This window comes from Nothobranchius furzeri, chromosome 2 (genome assembly GCF_043380555.1).
Source record: "Nothobranchius furzeri strain GRZ-AD chromosome 2, NfurGRZ-RIMD1, whole genome shotgun sequence".
In the NCBI taxonomy this organism is placed as follows: Eukaryota; Metazoa; Chordata; class Actinopteri; order Cyprinodontiformes; family Nothobranchiidae; genus Nothobranchius; species Nothobranchius furzeri.
This window is the reverse complement of record NC_091742.1, coordinates 86,065,777-86,086,940: the sequence shown is the minus strand read 5'-3', so window position 1 is coordinate 86,086,940 and position 21,164 is coordinate 86,065,777. Positions and strand designations below refer to the sequence as shown.

At 43.7% G+C, this 21,164-nt stretch overlaps 1 protein-coding gene across 1 annotated transcript; it reads right to left on the bottom strand.

The window, feature by feature from the left end:
• Positions 1 to 17: 17 nt before the first annotated feature.
• Positions 18 to 20,356, bottom strand: LOC107376894 (mucin-5AC). Its single transcript, XM_070548105.1, has 12 exons — positions 17,713 to 20,356; positions 17,479 to 17,636; positions 17,226 to 17,363; positions 14,463 to 14,601; positions 13,310 to 13,487; positions 13,061 to 13,202; positions 11,600 to 11,743; positions 8,264 to 8,322; positions 7,981 to 8,190; positions 804 to 1,013; positions 589 to 665; positions 18 to 415 (listed from the first exon to the last, which is right to left on the bottom strand). The coding sequence occupies exons 1-12, from the start codon at positions 17,833 to 17,835 to the stop codon at positions 314 to 316; spliced, it is 1,680 nt and encodes a 559-aa protein (XP_070404206.1). The 5' UTR covers positions 17,836 to 20,356; the 3' UTR covers positions 18 to 313.
• Positions 20,357 to 21,164: the final 808 nt, after the last annotated feature.

Here is a 21,164-nt window from a genome sequence, read left to right as displayed (position 1 = left end):
AACATGGATAAGAATACAGGTGTGTGTGTGTGTGTGTGTGTGTGTGTGTGTGTGTGTGTGTGTGTGTGTGTGTGTGTGTGTGTGTGTGTGTGTGTGTGTGTGTGTGTGTGTGTGTGTGTGTGTGTGTAACAGACAGTAAAGTGCAGTTGGGTAATTTTACATTCAGTTGAAAATAATAGAAAGACTTTATCAGTATTTTAATATTTTATTGATGATCCATCATACTGAAAGTACTTTCACCTTTCATAAGTACGTTTAGTCAAGCTTGATTTTCAGTTAGTTTCACTAATGCAGAGCTACTGCATTCTCATAATTATCCACCAGGGGGAGATGAAGTCCCATGCACCAAACCATAACTGAGGAGGCGTATGGTTATGTCTGATGTCAGTCCTTGCCTTTTGAGTTCATCCTTTATCTGGAGAAGGAAACACAGCTGATCAGTGTTTGTATCTAACGTGTCAGAATCTGACGAGGAACATAAAAGATTATCGAAGTAACTGCTCCCAAACGCTAAAAGGAAGAGGAAACATCAGCAGACCTAACTGGTGAGCACGCTGACACTGTGATTAAGTCACAGAAGGTACTAACCAGTTTTATGATGGTGTCGTTGTCACTGGAGGGTGACAGTGTGGTGGAGATCTTCATTTTCATAGCAATGATATAATCTAGAAGCAGAGAGAATGCACATCATGACTCAGCTCAAAACCAGAATGAAATGATCTGCTTCAGAGAGCAGACAACAACTCGGAATGCTAAAAAACCTTGAGCATCTACATTTCTTTTTTTTTTTTTTTTTTGCTTACTTGGTCCTGGAGGAGAGGTTGAATTTGGTGGCATGTTCATAGATGTAGGGGTACATGGAGTGGGGGAGGTTGTAGGTGTGGGAGGGGCCATGGTTGTTCCTTGGGTGGTTGGAGGTAGTGTGGATATAGATTGCATGATCATTGGAGTTTGTGAAGCTGTAGACAGGGGTGCGTTTGTTGGGAAGAGAGATGCTGCAGGGGTTGTTGGGCCTGAGAGGAGACCAACACATTATTCATGCAAAATTTAACTGGTGGAATTTCAACTGGTGGAATTATTCTACATTGTTGTAATTAAGTTTTATGTTGAATCTTTTTTTCTTTTTTCTGACAGAGACATTTATTTATTTATTTATTTATTTGTGTCCTGTCTGGCTGTGAAGCAAACAGAATTAATGTCTGAATGCTGGTGACAAGCCTTACACATTTACTCTCAGGTGGAGCATCAAAACGTCTGCTTTTAATGTCACGCCTGATAATTAAAACTATATTGTTATTGTTTTTGAATGCTTTTTAATCCTGACCAGACACGGATACAGAGGTGAAAGAGAAAGGAAGAGACAAAAGATGGGGGGGGGGGGACTATTGGAACACAACAACAGAGAACAGAGGATCGCCCCGGAGGGCCACAACCAGCAGCTGGCAGAGTCCCGGGAGATATCGGCGGCAAGCCCACAGGCCCACCCGCAGCCTCCCACCCCCTAGCCAACCGAGCCCGGGACCCAATGACCCGGGACCCAGGGGCGACCACCCCCGCTGGGGACCCAGCAGAGCCAAGGGACCCAGACCCCACCAGGCAGCCACCAGGATTGGTCAGGCAGATGCCAAAAATCTTAAACTCCCTGACCCGGGAGCCACAACCCAGGCAGACCAAGGCACCGCACTCCACACCAGGTGTGGCAGGGAGAGGGGAGATGAAGATCTAAATCACCAAAAGAAGTCCCAGGAGAAGGGAGGAGTCAAAGGCCCCACCTGACATACACAGTCATACACAAACACAGTCACACACTCCCTCCCTCATGCTCACACATACACATACAACCAAAGACTTACCAAAATACACGCCGGACACCCACTCATGCTCCCCATACACACCCTATTCACTCTGGTCCCGGTACTGCTGCACATGGGGTACAACCATTACCGGTTCCAAGAGTTTGACCCTTTCTGCTGGGGTGCTGATGAGCAGGCTCCCCCGCCCAACGCTGAACACAGCAATCCACCACCCCAGACCCCAACCGGACGGACGGATCTCCCTCCTAGCCTCCAGCCCCAGGAAGCCAAGCGACAACAGAGGTGTGCTAAGACCCCTAGTCTCCCTCCGCCTGCTCCAATATGGTGTTAGTGAGTGTTGATGAGGTGTATTCCATGGCTGTGGTGAGCGGGCAGTGCGGGCATTGTCTGGCCTATGCCAGCTGATGCCACCACTTCACCCCACTTGCACCCACTGCCCTCAGTGTCTAAGTGAAGTTTAAAATTGGAAGTGGGCACCGGCACTTGGGATGAGGCTGAGAAATCCCCCTGCCAAAAGCTGTTGGATGTGCTCACTCCCAAGGCCCTAAGTGTGTGTTTGCATGGAACGTCGTTGGTGTAAGTGTTTAAGGTGCAGATAAAATTGGGGGGCAGGTTGCCACAGGAATGTGGAAATGGGGTCCATACCCGCACTCCCTGACTTGTCCACCCCCCAAGGTCCAATGTGCATGTTTGTGTGATGATGTGAGGGAGCAGGAGGAGAGAAATGTGTGGGGGTGGGGAGGAATAGCTGGTTGGGCTTAGCCCTCCAGGGAGCCAGCTCCCCCACTGGCCCCAATAGACAACTCTGTTGTCAAAATGCCACCCAGAGCATGGAGACCCCCAGCCCATCCTGCCAGGCCCCAAAGCAGCAGCATCACAGAGCCTCACGGAGTCCGAGGGCACCAACCCAGCCCCACCCCAGCAGAATATCTACGCCCATCCCTGCATTTGCACAACTTCCGGACTATAATAGACATAGGACATCCAGGTAAGGTTGGATCCTCCCCCTCCTGGACTTCCCCCTCCCCTGTGATGGGACAGCAGAGGAGCCAAGGTCTACCCGAGGCCCCTGAACCAGAGTCAGGCACTGCTGCATGTTTCTGCCATCTCACCGGCAGCATACATGTCAGGACCCGACCCCCAAGGCCCCGCCCAGATCCCCCCACGGGGCCGGCCACCCCCATACCCCGAGTACCCAGGCCCACACCCAGACCCGCCCAGGGGCAATGCAGCTGCCGGGCAGTAACCCATGGCCACCGCCAAGACCTCCAAGGGGCCCCACTCACAACCGCCAGCAGTCCACCCCCCGAGGCAACCCAAGCACCTCCAGAGGGGGGCAACGGCCCTCCAGTCCCCGACACCCCCAGTGAACCCACCTCCAAGGAACATCCAGATACTCCAAACTCAGACCCCCCCCCCCCCCCCCATCAATGGTCCCCCATCATCGCTATGTGATGGAACCGATTAAAGGAGCCCAGAGAGACTGATTTGAAGTGGAAGCAGAGGCTATATCAAGTGTAATATGATCTAACAAAAGATTTCTATACTGGTTGATGCAAAGAGTATCTCTATTTTTCCAACTCAGGAGGATAGTTTTCTTAGCGATGCATATGGCAGTCAGAACCACATGAGCCAAAGATGTTTCAATCAGGACATCGTCCAGGTTTCCCAGTAAACAAAGAGAGGAGGCGGTTGGGATATGACATTTCAGACACTTTGACAGGTCTTCACATACTCTACCACAAAATTCCTGGACAGGACTACAGTGCATGAATGTAATTGTCAGGAATGTTGTTTGTGCAGTGTGTACAGGTGTCAGACGACACAAACCCCATCTTGAACATCCGATGAGCTGTATAGTGTACTCTGTGTAGAATTGTGTACTGAATTAATTGTAAATTGGAGTGTCTGATCATTTTAAAAGTTTTTAAACAAGTTTGGGACCAGAAGTTCTGGTCAAAGCTGACTGATAGATCCACCTCCCATTTTTCAATAGGGATTGCTATTCTATTGTCTATTTTGGACAGTGTCTTATATACTTTAGGCAGTAGTTTGGGGGGTTTGAGATTATAGAAGTCTAATACCCTTGGTGGTGTTTGTAATTCTATTTTATTGAGCTTAAATTTTTGTTTTACTACAGATTTCATTTGGTGGTATTCTAAAAAGCTATTCTTATCTATTCCAAATTGGGAGACTATTCTATTAAATGGGATGAAGTCCAATCCTTCATATATGTGTTCCAGGTATAGGATTCCTTTATTTTTCCAGTCCGGAAGGTTCATCATTTTATTATTTTACCATACCAACGTTATTTATAAAGCACATTTAAAAATGGCATGGCAGCCGACCAAAGTGCTGTACAGAATAAAAAGTAAAAACACAATATAAAACAATACACAGTCAACAATAAAAACGCACAACAAGGCAGATGATCACAGTCAATAAAAAGACACATAATAAAATAATAAAAGTCAGGGATTTAAAAATGCCTGGTCGTAAAAGTGAGCCTTCAGCAGCGATTTGAACCAGAGGAGGGATGGTGCCAGCCTCACTGAAAAAGGAAGAGCATTCCAGAGTGTCGGAGCAGCATAGACAAAAGCACGCTGCCCCCGCGTTTTGTATTTCATTGATGGAACACGAAGCAGCAGGCAATCAGCAGACCTCAACGCCCGGTTTGGCACATACCGAGTGACAAGATCCACAGGTAATCCGGAGCCAGACCATTCAGGGCCTTAAAAACAAAAGTCAGGATTTTAAACTTGACTCTAAAGTTTACGGGTAGCCAGTGGAGCTGCGCCACTACAGGTGTGATATGGTCTCTTCTAGGGGTGTTTGTTAAAAACCTGGCTGCCGCGTTCTGTACGACCTGAAGCCTGTTAAGAGCGGAGGCAGGTAAGCCAATTAAAATCAGATTTGCATAATCCAGTCGGGAGATGATAAAAGCATGAATTACAGATTCCAGGTGTGCTAGTTTCAGGATCGGTTTTAAGCGGACTAGTCTGCGCAGCTGATAAAAACACGATCTGACCCTGCGTTAATCTGAGGGCCCATGAAAAAGTGTGTATCCAGTTTCACCCCCAGGTTGGTAACACATTGCTTGAGGTCAAAAGGGAGAGTGGCCAAATCAGAAGATACATGTGTGGTTTTGTTAGGGGTCATGAGGTGTGCCTCAGACTTAGAATCATTTAGCTTAAGGAAAATAAGGAAATTAAGGAAAATTTTGCTAAATATCAGGATTATTCCAGATAGGTGTGCGTCTGCATGGTACTAGTGAATGCTCTGTCATTTTTAGATATTCCCACCATGCTGTCAGAGAGGTGCTGATACTAATACTTTTGAAGCCTTCATGTTTTCTCATGCTTGAGCTAATAAATGGTAAGTCTGAAAGCTCTATCGTATTGCAAAGTGTCTGTTCTATGTCTAACCAGGACTCATCTAGTGGGTTATCTTGCAACCATCTTGGTATATATTGCAGCCTATTGGCTAAGAAATAATAATAAAAGTTTGGTAGATCAGTCCTCCTCTGTCTTTGGTCTTCTGAAGCGTTTTTAAGCTAATTCATGGAGGTTTATCCTGCCAAAGGAATTTGGTAATTGAGGAGTCCAGAGATTTAAGCCAGTCAGCTGGTGGTTTGTTTGGGATCATTGAAAATAAGTAATTTATTCTGGGTAAGGCCATCATTTTAATTGTAGCAACTCTCCCCATGAGTGATATCAGTAAGGTTTTCCATCTTGCAAGATCATCTTCCACTTTCTTTAAAAGTGGGATGTAGTTTAGTTTGGTTAGATCTGCTAACTTGGGAGAGATATTAATTCCCAGGTATGTGATATTCCCTGACTCCAATTGTGTATTAAGTAAATTGACAAAAGAGAAATTAATTGGTAGAACTGTGGATTTTAACCAGTTTATAGAGTAATCTGAAACTTTTGAAAAAGAGTTTATCAGTTCTACTGAATGAGAGAGAGAGCATTGAGAATTCCGGAGAAAGAGTAAAACATCATCTGCATAAAGACTGATCTTGTGTTCTATTTTCTTACACTTATCCCTTTAATACCTGTTGTTTGTCTAATTGCTGCTGCTAGTGGTTCAATAAAGATAGCAAACAATGAAGGGAAGGGTGGGCATCCCTGCCTGGTCCCCCTCTGAAGACAGAAGCTAGCTGATATTTGGTCGTTCGTCCTGACACGTGCAGTTGTGAACTGTAAAATGTTTGTAGCCAGTTTATGAAGAAGTTCCCAAAACTAAATTTATGTAAAGTTGCAAATAAGAACTTCCAGTTAACTCTATCAAAAACCTTTTCTGTATCTAGAGATAATATACTAGTTTCTATGTTTCTACTTTAAGAGAAATCTATCAAATTAAGTAATCTACGTGAGTTTGTGGATGACTGTCTACCCTTGATGAAACCAGTTTGGTCAGGGTGTATTATGAAGGGGGTTACCTTCTCTAATCTTTTTGCCAGGGCTTTACAAATTATTTTGAGATCAACATTAATAAGAGAAATTGGGCGATAGCTGGTAGGAAATGCAGGGTCTTTGCCTGGTTTTAACAAGAGACTAATATTGGCTGAGTTCATGTTTGGCTGTAGTCTGCCACTCTCTTCAATTTCCCTCACCATTCTGAAAAATGTTGGAGCCAGAATGATCCAGAATTCTTTGTAAAACTCTGCTGGAAACCCATCTGGACCTGGAGCTTTCCTATTAGTCATGGATTCAAGGGCTTCCTGGAGCTCAGCTGATGTTAGTGGCGAGTCCAGGACTGTAACTTGGCTGTCTGATAATTTAGGAAGTGTTATCCTGTCAAGAAACTCATTGATCTCGTTATCTGATGGGTTTATCTATTGGTGAGTACAAAGTTTGGCAAAAGTCTCTGAAAGTGTTGTTTATGCTTTCAGGGTCATAAACTATATTCCCGGTTGAGTCTTTAACAGCAGATATGGTAGTGTTCTCTTTATTTATTTTTAATTGGCTAGCTAAAAATTTACCTGATTTATTACTATGTTCAAAGTTTTCTATTCATAGTCTTTTTGCTAAAAATTGTGTCTTTTTGTCAATAATTCCATGAAGTTCTAATTTAGCTTTACGTAATTTGCTCATTAACTCTTCTTCTGTGGATGCCTCTAAAGACTTAATGATTTCCTCTAACTCCTGAATACGTTTGATTTCTGTTTTTTTCTTATGTGATGAGAAAGAGATTATTTTACCTCTCATCACTGCCTTTCCTGCCTCCCAGAGAATAGATGCTGATGTTCCAGGCAGGTCATTATATTCTAAATATAAAGCCCACTCCTTTTTAAAAAATTCTATAAAACTTTCATCTTTAAGCAGTGATGTATTAAACCTCCAGTTTTTGCTTGGTGGGATTGTCTTCTTGTTTACCAGAGTTAAAGAAACCGGAGCATGGTCGCTGACAACTATTGGGCCATTCCCATCTGTACCGGGTCGGCCCGGGCCGGGTAGCCCCAGTCGGCCCCAGCCTGGCCCGGTTGATTCCACACATCCTTGCCTTAAGCCCATGTGGGCTGATTCTACCCACCAATCAGAGGCTTGCTCTAATGGAAGGTGTGAATTTGCTGTCAGCAGTGGGTGTGTTGGCCCTGGTCGACCTGAAGCAGACCCCCTCGAGAAGAGGGCTGAGAATGAGCCTTGGTTGGCCCGGAAAAATACCAGGCCACCCAGATATGTAAACAACCTACGCTACCCAGCCCGGGCCGACCCGGTACAGATGGGAATGGCCCATAAGAGGTGTATCTCAGTGTCTGAAATGTTAACCAACAATGAGCTGCTGACTAGAAAATAATCCAGAGGTGAATGAGAGTGATGGACGTGTGAAAAAAAGTATATTCTCTACGGTTAGGATGAAGAGATCGCCATGCATCTCAAAGCCCATAATCACTCATGTATTGTTTAACTATGTTAGTGGATTGCCAGTTGCGCTGTCCCAGCTGTGCTGAGACTGTCTGTTAAAGAGTTCATCCAAAAATTAAAATTGCCTCCAAGTATTAGTGGACAGTCCAAGTGTTCGGAGAGTACAGAGAAAAAATTATGAAAAAATGAAGGGTCATCAATATTTGGACAGTATATGCTGACAATACATAAGTTTTGATTCTGTACAGATATTTTTAACATTTGAACACATTTAAAAAAAATTTTTTTTTTTTGCTTACTTGGTCCTGGAGGAGAGGTTGAATTTGGTGGCATGTTCATAGATGTAGGGGTATGTGGAGTGGGGGAGGTTGTAGGTATGGGAGGGGCCATGGTTGTGCCTTGGGTGGTTGGAGGTAGTGTGGATATAGATTGCATGATCATTGGAGTTTGTGAAGCTGTAGACAGGGGTGCGTTTGTTGGGAAGAGAGATGGTGCAGGGGTTGTTGGGCCTGAGAGGAGACCAACACATTATCCATGCAAAATTTAACTGGTGGAATTTAAACTGGGTGGAATCCTGCTTACCGTTCTCAACTGTGACAACAACACACCGAAGCTCCGACTGGAACACAGAACTGGACAAACTGTGGGAAGAAGATGTATTAGAAGCATGATGGAAATGGCTTTTGGGTTTTGCTAAACAAAGCTGCTTTTTCATTCAACACAGCCATCTGTGCTTCTCTATGGAGAACCAAAAAACATAGTTTTTATCAAAGTAAATCGCCACAGGATCACCAGACCAGACCATAAGCCATGGGAAAACCTTTCCTGGTCTGATGGGTCTGGATTACAGATGCAACATTCAGATGGTCGGGTCAAAATTTGGTGTCACCAACATAAAATCATGATCATCAGAGAACAACAACCAAACAACAGCATCATCATAATTAGGTGACTTCAAGCATGCCGATTTAAACACAGCCTTACCAAAGTTCCACCAAGACATGAACTTAGCAACATGAGGAGACAACACACTGGACCTTGTTTACACAACAGTAAAAAACTCTTATCAAAGCACCAAGAACCAATCTGTCTCATCAGATCAAAAAGGTCATATCTCAATAAATCAACAACCACTTCACGGACAGCAAAGACACAACTATCCCATATTGCAGACTACAAGCCATCACCACAGGCCTGCAGTGGTGATGGCACATCCCTCTATGACACTCCTGCACAAAAACTTCCCACACCTCCCAGCGACCAGGTTGTCTGTCTGTCTCTAGCAGACATAAGAGAGACCCTATCCAGGATAAACCAACGCAAGGCCGAGGGCAACATACATGGACACGTGCTGAGAGACTGTGCCACACAGCTGACAGATGTGTTCACAGACATCTTCAACACCTCGCTGAGACAGGCAGTCGTCCCCACATGTCCCAAATCCACATAAATGATACTGGTACCAAAACGATTACTGTTCCACGACACTGACTCCAATAATGATGAAGTGCTTTGAGAGGCTAGTCATACACAACATCAAACCATGCTTGAGGGGGGGTACTGTCAGGATCTGCTCTAACCCCTCTGACTCTAGGTCTCGTTTACCCCTAAGTAGCTGTTTATTGGACTCACCTGCTCCTTGTTTACCTACCTGTGTTTTCGTGATTCTCATTGTGTATTCATACCCCCTGTTTTGCGCTTGTCGTTTATCGGATAGTTGTGTCTTCACCATGTTACGTTGCTTCCGTTTGTGTCATCCTACGTGTCATTATGCATTAAATCTGTTATTTGTTTTTTGCCTGATCTGCCGTTTCTGCCTCCTGGTCCAGCTCCACCACTCATGGGTCTTCCACCATCTCCACTGCCAACAAGGTGCAAAGAAAGCATCTATGCAATGATTTGGAACCCTTTGTAGAGCGACTGACAAACTAAACTTTAGTCCATAATTTATTTTACAAGTACGAGAAACCAACAGAACCATCCTCTGCTCCCCGATCACACACGTTGTCAAGGTAACCAGACTGAATGACAGCTTAGAGGAGGCTGCACTCGCAGAACACAACGAAGATTTCCAAACAAGAACAAAACTAACTCCAAACAGAACATGCATACAACTCCTTACATGTAAACAGAAAGAAACATTCAGTCTGTTATTCTACATTTTTTAATTAAGTTTTATGTTGAATCTATTTTTTTCTGACAGAGACCTCTGTCCAGACCACTTTTACAACCTCTGCAACTTGTTTGTTTCTCCTTGACTTTGGCAACCAGCGCCTCGATCTCGCTGTCAACAAAGTTTTTCTTTGTTTCTCTGTGGAGAACGCAGAAATCCCCTATGACCTGATGATGTGGTGTGACTAAATATGGTTAATCGAGGGTGTTCCTGTATGTCAATTACCGTGGATGGACACGAGCACCTAGGTACGCACAGGTGGAATTTATCATCAGTAACCTGGCCTGCCAGACTCCTCCTCTGTTTAATTCTGCACAGCGAAACGGTCTGGGAATTCTGCTATGCAAATAACCCCATCCCGTGAGAATTCTAACCAAGCCAATCGCGCTGAGCAGCGTACATCACACACCACAACGCCGAGTTTGTCGAACATGGCAACTGAAGCGGAGTTCGCTGCGGCTCTTTCCTCTGGTCTAAATGACTTGGACACGCCTTTAAAACAACAAGTAGAAGCGCTAAAAGCCTTTCTGCTAAAGAAAGATGTTTGCGCTGTCGCAAGACGCCATTTTTGACTACAGCTAAAAAACTACAGCGTCCCGGACGTCACACACAGCGACGCTCAGTTTCTCATAAACAACGAAGGCAGCGGCGGAGTTCTTTGCGGCTCTTTCCTCTGTTCTAAATGACTTGAATACCACAACAAGTAGAAGCACTAAAAGCTTTTCTTCTAAAAAAAATAAAACATGTGTGCGCCGTTGCCAGACATCTTTTTTACTACAGCAAAAAAAAAAAAACTACAGCGTTGCACGATACAGTCAGCATTTCCATCTTTTTTCTGATTGGTTATTTTTGAGCTGGCTAGTCCCACCCCTCAAGTGCCTCTCTGCCTGTGAGTTACCAGACTCTTTCTCTGTGCAGAATTAAACAGAGGACGAGTCTGGCAGGCCAGGCTATATCATCAGATGATTGTGGAGGAACGTGTGTACGAGAGGCCACCGCATGTTTCATAAATCAGGATTTTGATTGTTTGTGCCAACATTCTACATTTTGTTCATAGATAAGAATATAGGAATGTTTTTATGAATGTTTGATGAATGAGGGCCCTGGACTATCTAACTGGAAGACCTCAGTCAGCCCGTGTAGGTCACAACACCTCAAGCACCATTGCACTGTGCACAGGAGCTCCACAAGGCTGTGTGCTCAGTCTGCTGTTTACACTGCTGACTCACGTCTGCACTAAGTCTAGCTCCAATCACCTGATCAAGTTTGCTGATGACACACCAGTAGTAGGTCTCACTGGCAACAAGAAGTAGCTCAGTTGAATGAATGGTGTGGCACAGTCTGTCCCTCAATGTGGGAAAAAATGATGACATTCAGGAGAAACTCTATTAATCTCCACTCTACTGATCATCGCCAGCTCGACGGTGGAGAGAGTCAGAAGCACAATATGCCTTGGGCCTGTGAGCATCACTGTGATAAAAAATGAAATCCTCAGCAAAATAAAAGGTTTTCTAAGATTATAGGGGCCACCTTAGGCTTGGATTACAACACACATTTTTGTATTTGAACTCAGCAGATTAAAACAGCAGCTGCAAAACCGACCACAAATAATCTTTTTGGTTATTTTAAGTTAGTCATCCCAAAAATATGTTATAGTTAAAACACTTTGTGAAGTGCCTTTAGATGACTCTTGTCATGAATTGGCGCTATATAAATCAACTGAATTGACTTGGACACAAACTGACTTTGACTGGACGACGAAACAGATGGGGTGACTTTGTCCTTGGTTGAAAATGTTGTCAGATGCTGTCCAGCTCAGGGTGAAGTTTCCTGGTCCTGATGAACTCTTGAGCACATCGTGAGGCCCGCTGAACAGGAGCTTAGTGATCCTTTAACAAACAGGAAATAAACAGGTTTGTTTGGTGATATTTGGGAAAACTCTGCTACCTAAAAATGATGTGGTTGCCCCTGAAATCATGATGAAAATGATCAAATAGATTTGTTGGTCTCACCTTACTCAGACTTCTCTATAATCAAGGAATACTAAGCAGTTTTGCTTGCTTTTAACACCCCCTAGTGTACATTTGTAGAAGCGAAACCATCTCCTCACTGTGCGTTCGTCTTTTTAACACCTTAATCTAACAGTTGAAACGTCTCCCAGCGTTCCTAAGTGTCTAGAGGAGTGATTTGCCACTAAATTAAACAAATTAGCTGTGTTCATGATCTAAAACGGTGGTCCTCAATAGGCGGCCCGGGCTTGTGTAATGAACTGCCAGCAGCAACGTTAGAGCAGCAAAGCACACACCCCAACCCCCCAACCCCGGTCACACAGCCGGGCTGGAAGGGAAGGGACCGGTGTTGTCCTTCTTTATAATGTAAGTTTGTGTGTTATGTGCATCACAGCCAGTGATCCAAACAGCAACCCCCCACCTCACCCCACCCCCGGTCCGGACCTCTTGCCACTGGGTTATGTTTATGTTTATGTTTATGTATTTAGCAGACGCTTTTGTCCAAAGCGACTTACTGGGTCTTTCTTTTGAGTGGCCCTCGGACCACTGTAATTGAGGACCCATGATCTAAAAACATGCAGGAAATGTGCTGAAGCCAGACAGCAGCGTCGGATAGGTCAGCTCAATTTTTCCCAGCAGACTGGACCAGCAACTGTGTAGTTGCAAGTGCGATATTCTGTCCACAGGGGGAGATAGGGGCTGGGTGGCCTTTCATTAACCCTGCAAAGCAGGGCTATTCAATTCCGGACCTGGAGGGTCGGTGTCAAGCACGTTTTAGTGGTTTATTTGCTCCAACGCACGAAATTCAGTGGTGGAATCACGTGAGCAGCAGCTCATCAGGCCCTGCAGAAGCCTGTTGATCACCTGCTGGTTGAATTCAGGTGTGTTGAAACAGGTTAAAACCAAACGTGCTGAGCACAGGCACTCCTGGCCTGGAATTCAACAACCCCGTTTTAAAGGGCCATTTAACACATACTGGCTCAAGAAAATTATTTAATTAGCTAATTGTCCCTTTGACTCCTTTTTTAAAGTTTTTTTTATTTTTAGCTTTTTAAGGATGTTAGTTAATTCCTAATACATTTGCAGTTTGACATATGTGCCACAATAGATAAGATGCAGTTCCCAACTTGTTCATGTGAAAGATAACTGCCTTTTTGTTTTCTGCTCTCTGTGAACCTTCAACCATGCTAAACTTACTCAGACCGAGTTGCCTCTGCTCTGATGGGGATTTTCACCATCTGGTTAATAGTCAAAAAGATCTGAGCTCCGTTATCTGGAGTTGGAGGCAGAAATCTGGGCAGATAGAGACCCTCAGTGCAGGACGGGGCAGCGGGGTCAACTAGAACAACAAATTAAAACTTATTTTTGATTATTTTTTTCATCTACAGTAACTAATGAAATATAGATTTCAACAAGCACTGGTCAGGTCTGAATATGAAACTTTACCATTTAAAACAAACTGGAGGGGCGTCTTGCCGATGAAATCACTGGTAGTTCTCAGCACCTTCACGCCGCTGAAATCAGTCAGAGTCATGTTCTGTCTGGGAAACTCCTCCATCATCAGCTGGACTGCATATGGACCTTCACTACTGCTGTTAGTCGGGCTGAACAACAGAGAACAAGACTAAAGGAGGACAGGACAAAGATGAAAGAACAAAATAAAAACACATTCCAATAATTTGCAATTATTTAAACCCCAAATGTTGTGGTTTATATCAGCTGACTTAGTCATGTTTTGGTTTAGAGTTACTTTTAAATTGGCTCTACATTGTCCACAAAACACTTGGGGTTACAGAGATGGCAGCATGTACCTTTAACATTGTTTCCAGCCCCAGACCTACGGAACATTTCTGTTTTGTTTTTATTCTTTATTATTTTTTAATTTTGACATACATAGTGTTTAGAATGCCAGTCACAGTCCAGCTTGCTAGTCACCGCCACAAAACAGCTCAAAGAAGAAGATTAAGAAAATTGGTCGTGACACAATGTAGAGCTCACAAATGAACTAGAATGAAAAAAGTAATGATTTAGACAGTTGTACTGTTAAGGCTTCACCTAAAGCACAGTTTTGTTGGATGTTGGTTCCATGTTTCTCCCGGACAGTCCTACTGTGAGATTGCACCTATTTTATTTATTTAATTCAATCCAGCGGATCACAGACAGTTTGGCTCTGGAGCAGAAATACGGAGTTGTCACAAGTAAGCTACGCATTATTCTACAGGTGTTTTTTTTTTCAGAGGGTGTCTAATTTCTGCTGTGGCCCAGAGGTCATGACTCACATTATAATCAGTAAATGTGGGATCGACCTCAGGTTTTTCACTTTCATGTATTCAATAAAGCTCTGATTTGAAACAGCTGTCGTTACACTGCACTGCATAATTGAAATGAAACGTAAAAAAACTTACATATTAATTAACAATAATTGTCCCCTGCAATATTAAAACAAAGGGATGCCCTTGCAATGCCTTGATGACTGAGAACCTTCACTGAGCTTCTTATTATAAAAATACACAAAAATCTTGGAAATTGAAGCATCAGTGGCAGATGCATCTGTTCCACTGATGTTAACCGCCTCATGGTCTGGTGGCCTGTTACTCACTGATGACAGGTTGAGGACAGACGGCGGTGTGCAGTCGTTGCACTCTGACAAGGATCCCTTTGCATATCTACATTTGACCTCGTCTCCATCAGGGTCAAAGGTCAACAAGTTGATATTTCTCTGACAGTTTGAAGGAACTCTGAAAAGCAAAATATCACAACAAATCACTTTCACGCATTCACATCGGTTCTGTTATAAACAGATAGTGGCAAGCATCTCTGCTTCTCCAAACTGAGGTCAGGAGCTGTATTACTAAAGATACATTTTTTTAAATACATTTTTCATATATTTTCTACAGAAACACATTTCAGAATACCTTAACAAGTCTTTTATTTGCATTTTTAGGTGTGTACATTTTTTAAAGGTTGGATTTTGTCAGAACATAAGGTTTTGGCATTTGAAAGTAACTGAATAATTTAAACTAATACATATTCAAAATATGTGTATTGATTCTGCTGCCTTGGTGAAAATAAAACCAAAAAAAGCTATTTTAAACACTTTTTTATTCGTTCCTCTCGTACGTGCTAGGCTAGAAATATGGTTGGGACCAGTTGGGAAAATGGGAGAAGACCTGGGCTGCTGGATACCCCTGGGGCAAACCCAGTAAGTGTTGTTTTTGTAAGCTGGCGTGGGATCACCTTGGGCTCCCGCTGGAGGAGCTAGTAGAAGTGGTCGGGCTGGTCTTTCCTGCTAGGGCTGCTGCTTTGGTTCATACATATTTCAGTCAGTTGGGAATTTATTTTTTTGAGTGATGTACAAGACATTTCCAGTAAAGTGCAGACTGACTCAACAGACTTGTTTCTCTTGTTCTTAGGTCCTTTACCAGCCACGATGATCAGTGGAAAAACAACTCAGTTTTCAGATCGTTGGTGATTCTGTGTTAAACTAGGAGATTTGGACTGATCGAGAAAAAGATCAGATTTACCACAATTCCCACATCTCTGTTAACCTCCATGTTGATCTGAAGAGTTTCACGTACAACAGCTCTCGTTAGGAAGCAGCTTCTGACCGACGACAGTAGTAAATCAACACAAACAGAAAAGGGGCAGGAAATATTGGGGTAAAGACTCAATCCAGGAGGCATCCTGGGAAGGTAAAAATAACCAGGGGCCTCATTCATCAAGCTTGCTTACGCACAAAACGGGGTCGGAAAACTGCGTAAGCAACTTTCCACACAAACTTTGGGATTTATGAAAGAAAACTTAGCGGGAAAATTTGCGCAACTTTAAGTTGACTAAGGACCTTGCTTACACACATTTTGGACATGGAGAGCACCTGCAGTGCTGCTGCTGAGAAGGATACAATTATGAAATCCTGGAGCATTATCACTTGTACTGCTTCGTTGTCACACAAAGCAAGACCCCCTACATGCACACACACGCGTGCATACACACACATGCCCGCACACTCATACACACACACGCGCACGCCTGAAGCGCAGAATACAGAATGCAGAATATCAGCAGGGGGACAGATTGAGACAGAATGTCATGTGTCTGTGACAGTGTGTGTCCTGTCACTGCGACCCGATTGATCATGCGCCCTGGCTACTTAGTCTTAGAACAGTGGAGTTCCCTGTTTGGCTGACTGGTTAGCACGTGACTTACACCTGGGAGTCTGGGGATCAAACCCTGATTGGACCCTTTTTTTATATCCGCCACAGATCTCTCTAAAGAATTCACAACATTGACGGCTTCAGCAACACTGTACCACTCCGTGGATTTTCTCTTATTTGTTTTGCAAAAGCACTTCCTTTCATTTCTCCACCTCACCCATAGGTACCTCAATTTCTGCTTGTGAAATAGCGCTTCCTTGATCTGCCTTGATCTACGGTCGCCATGTCATTGGCGGAGCGCTGCAACAGCCAGCTTATGTAAATGCATGAGGTCCACAAGGCACTTTTCATTGACTATTTATGGCAGTAAGTGGGCGTGGTGACGGCGGGATCTGATTAAAATGCAGCTGAGAAACGTTCTCGTTAGTCTCCGATTCATGAAGCGGAGATTGCAAGCAGCTGTGCGAACTCCATGTTTGATAGATCACAAACCTACTTGGCGTAGGTACATTATTTTTGCTGAGCTTAAGTACGGTTTTAGTAAGGACTCTACACAATGTTTGATAAATGAGACCCCAGGACATTTTAGGAGCAAGACCTGGAACAGAACAGGGACACGAGGAGCCAGAGATAGAGCTGGGTTTGCACACACAGATAATGGAACAGGTGAGGTGATTGCTAATGACAATGCCCCACAGGTGTGACTAATTGAGGAATGGGAGGCAGTATAAAAGACAAGAGAAGAACTGACCTGAACACGATAAACAATCAAACACTGACTAAATGTAATAAAGTAAACAGGGTGGAGTTGAGATATCATGTGTGAATGCTTTAAAGCTAACTGAAGACCAAAATAATAATTATTAAAGTAAACTAATAAAACTAGAGAATAACTGAGAAACTAAGGAACTAAATGAAACAAATGTGGGGAAAGGAGGAGAAAACAGGAGATGAATGAGGATAAAACTGAACTCTAGGGACTAAAGTCAAACTCAAGGCTTAATTAGCCATAAACGAGGAAGAAAAGGAAGTAAAACACACAAATCTGATGTACTAATCTGATAAAGATTAAATATAGGAAAGGGGAAAACAATGAAGGGCAGAAGAGGGGCTGGAATGAGACGTTTGAATGTAAAGGCTGAATAGTAACATGAGTTAAGGGAATGGGACTCAGGACAGGACAAAAGGTTTCCCATAAGTGCAGCTACCTTAGAGCAGGGAGGATGGTGGTCTGTGGTGAAGAGTTGGGCTTCCCAGTGTCAGACCGGTTCCTCAGTTCGATATATAACACATACCTCCATGATAAAACATTGTTGTTGTTTGGTGTCCAGCTCCCATAAGTAATACTGGGGGGGGACGACAAAACATTTGAACAAATGGAATTTCATGAGCTGACAACAGCAGAGGGTTCATCTTTTCTTCAGAAAGTCCCATTTTTCTAAAACCCTGAGGGAGACTCACTCTGCCTGATGTAGAGCAACAGTGTCGCTCCAGTACCAGATTCTTTCCTTCTGACACCACTCTCCACTGCTTTCATCAATCTGATCACAGCTGCCACCACAGTACACTGAGACGGCTTCTTGGCATGAGCTGAAGCCCACTGTCGCATGGCTGACTCCCTTTGACATAAGAGATGGGAAGCAAAATGAGTATTTAAAAAGCAGCAAAAGGAGTCCACATAGAATCGTAACTCACCATTAGTCCACCTCCCTGAAAGCTTTTAACAGTGTAGGTGAACACGTAACCGTAAAACCCAGCTTGAGTCGTGCTGACGAGCAGCAGCAGCAGCAGCAGCAGCAGCACCACAGAGAGCAGCATGGTGAATGAGTCAAAATCTCTACACTAAAGGGTTACATTACCCGAGACACGAGCGTCCGCCCCCTTTCTTTATCTGTGTACCTCAGATGAACAGATAAACATTCATGGAAATCACCTGTGGTTCACCTGGAATGAAGAAATGTTTGATGGCTGGGATGAAAAATGTTGGTGTGTGTGTGTGTGTGTGTGTGTGTGTGTGTGTGTGTGTGTGTGTGTGTGTGTGTGTGTGTGTGTGTGTGTGTGTGTGTGTGTGTGTGTGTGTGTGCGTGTGCATCTCTACTTGCCTCACGATTCGATCAGATTCCGATTATCTGCCTAACGATTCGATTTGAGTCTGAAATGCATCACGATTCTTCACACAAAAATTTTCATTACTTAATAAAAGCAGTAGAATAGTTTTCAATTTCTTTTTGATTTCGAAATCCCTGAAAAACAGAACATTTATCTATTCACTATAGTGAGCAATAATTTTTAAAGTGTGCTGCCTATAATTACTTAAATAATAAGAAATAATGTTTTCGGTAGAGCAGCTTTAAGATAGAATATTACTGAACTTAAAAATAGTAAACAAATACTGTGTTAAGTGATTCTTTCACATCCAGGATCCCAAAACCGAAATTAGCCCAGACATCCGATTTAAAGGTAACGGGTGCATGCTGGTAAGCATTCAAACTATTGTTTTCCTGTTTCCTCTTCTTCTTCTTCTTATTCTGCTTCCGTACACTTTTTGAACCTCTTCTTCTCCTTCAAATTTTGAGCTATTTCAACAATTTTATATCAAAACATTCAGCTCGTTAAGCTCTTTCCAGCTATTACTTTTGGCATTTATATCTTTCAAATTTTTCGAGTTATTAAGCTTTTTCTGTGAAAAATTTCCCATTGAAATCAATGGGATTGGACAATTTTCAGCAAATTCCTATCACTTTTTTTTACCTCAAACTCAGGTTCCTTTTAACTCAGAGACTTCATTCAAAGTTTAACAAACTCACAAGACTTTCCTGTTTAACATATTAAAGAGGCTTTTTGATATCTTTTACAGTTTTTCTAAAATCGCAGGTAGAAGTTGAGGTACGACATGAAATTTTCAGAAAAATTCACAAAAGTTATAATGGGGAAAGATAGGAGCAGTGACCCTCCCTTGCTCCATTTCCGGCGTTGTACCGAGAGAACCGTAGGTCAGATTAAAATGAGACACACACTGGCTTACAGTTACCGAACATACCTTCGTTTTGAGCTATAATTCTTGACTGTACTCCAAACATTGTGGTCGTACGGTTCATTTGTTTGAGAAAATTCAAATTTAAAAATATGTCTCTTCTCACTCTAACTTGAGAATTCCGCACTGTAACTTTTGAACTTCACATCTTCTGTGAACAACTCTTTACTACCCCAGACCGTTTGGACTACCAAAACAAATTATAACTCAAAAAGTAGGAACTTTTGTCAGCTTTTCAGAATGGGTTTCATTTTCTCTGTGTTACTGTTCTTTCGCTACAAGCCTCAGAAGGAGGAGAGACCCAGATTCTCGCTCCTTTAAACCCATGTTTTTTTGTTTTGTTGTTTTGTTTGTTTTTTTACCGTGTCCTGTCTGGCTGTGAAGCAAGCAGAATTGATGTCTGAATGCTGGTGACAAGCATTACAGATTTACTCTCAGGTGGAGCATCAAAGCGTTTGCTTTTAATGTCACGCCTGATACTTAAAACTTTATTGTTATTGTTGTTGAATGCTTGGTAATTCCGACCAGACATGGAGACAGAGGTGAAAGAGAAAGGAAAAGAAAAGGTGGGGAGAGAGAGGGGGGGGTTCCCACAAAAATAAACAATGAACAAGAGTCTGCTTCTAGACATGCAGAAAAAGACAAAAAAAAGCAAAAGGACAAAAAAAAGGGACACAACAACAATACAACAAGATCTAGCTATCACTGCGTCAACTTGATGAAAAAATATATAATCAACATTGCTTAGCTGAAGAATCACGATAATAAATCACAGTGCATTAAGTGCCCACCATAGTCTTAAGACCTGTGTTTAACATGCCCAAGCCCATACTTTTGAGAGCACCATGTGAGCACCTGTGTGCGTACACACGCTTGTTTATTTAAGGTTTCTCTATAGGAGCGTCCAACAAAGAGTGTGAGGGAGCACAGATCCGCCCCCCAAAGATGCGCAGGAGACGGGGGGAGCTCCAAGTCCCAGAGATCCAGGCGCTGCCCCAGAACACAGGAACCCCAAGGAGACTGCAACCAGAAAGGCCCCCGGCCCCCTCGAGAGGCACAGAGGATCGCCCCGGGGGACCACAACCAGCAGCCGGCAGAGTCCCGGGAGACATCAGCAGCAAGCCCACAGGCCCGCCCGCAGCCTCCCACCCCCTAGCCAGCGACCCGGGACCCAGGGGCGACCACCCCCGCCGGGGACCCAGCAGAGCCCAGGGACCCAGACCCCACCAGGCAGCCACCGGGATCTATCAGGCAGATGCCAAAATCTTAAACCCCTAGACCCGGTTGCCACGAACACTCAGGCAGACCAAGGCACAACCCCTCACACCAGGTGTGGCAGGGGGAGGGGGGACGAAGATCTGAAACCCATGTTAAAGGAACAGAGATTTTCTCCTCAAAACGGCTTCAGACAGCTAAAAGTTTCTCGTCATAGCTTCTAGTCAATTCATGGTAGGCACATAAAAATCGGCAAAGATGATCATCAAAGTCTTCTGCCACTCACGCTTTTTGAATTTTTCAAATCGGTGCAGTACTTTTCGAATGGTGATGAGAAGTTTGACAGGTCCAATTTCACTTCTGAAGGACTTCTCCCGTTAACAGGAGCACCACGCACAGCGCGTAGGGCACCACGCCGGGGGAGGGGCACCAAACGCAAGCATATGAAAAAATAATATATATATGATAAAGACAGATTTCAATTAGAAAATGTGCAAAGCAAGTTAACAGCATGTTTACAGAGAGAAAACAATACAAAAAGGAAAGGAGATGGACCGTGTCCACTTTACACTCTGTCCGGGACGTCCGGACTGCGGGTTCTTGTATTGATGAAGATGTCTGGCTTTTCATCTAGGAGCAGGGATCGAATTATGGCGGAGCTGTATATCCTACACATCCAGGGTTGCCGGAAAAAAGTTTTCTACCTACATTACATCATTTATGGACTCTTTTGAGCAGAGAGCACAGACAGCTGCACAGCGCTGATCGTTGTTGCGCAGCGCTCCAGGCTGCTGCGTCCAGCGCACAGTCCATTCTCAAAGTGGCGCAACCAAAAAACTACAACACACGATCGTTCATGTCCGCACATGTTCTCTACTTTCTGTCTTATTTGTGCCTT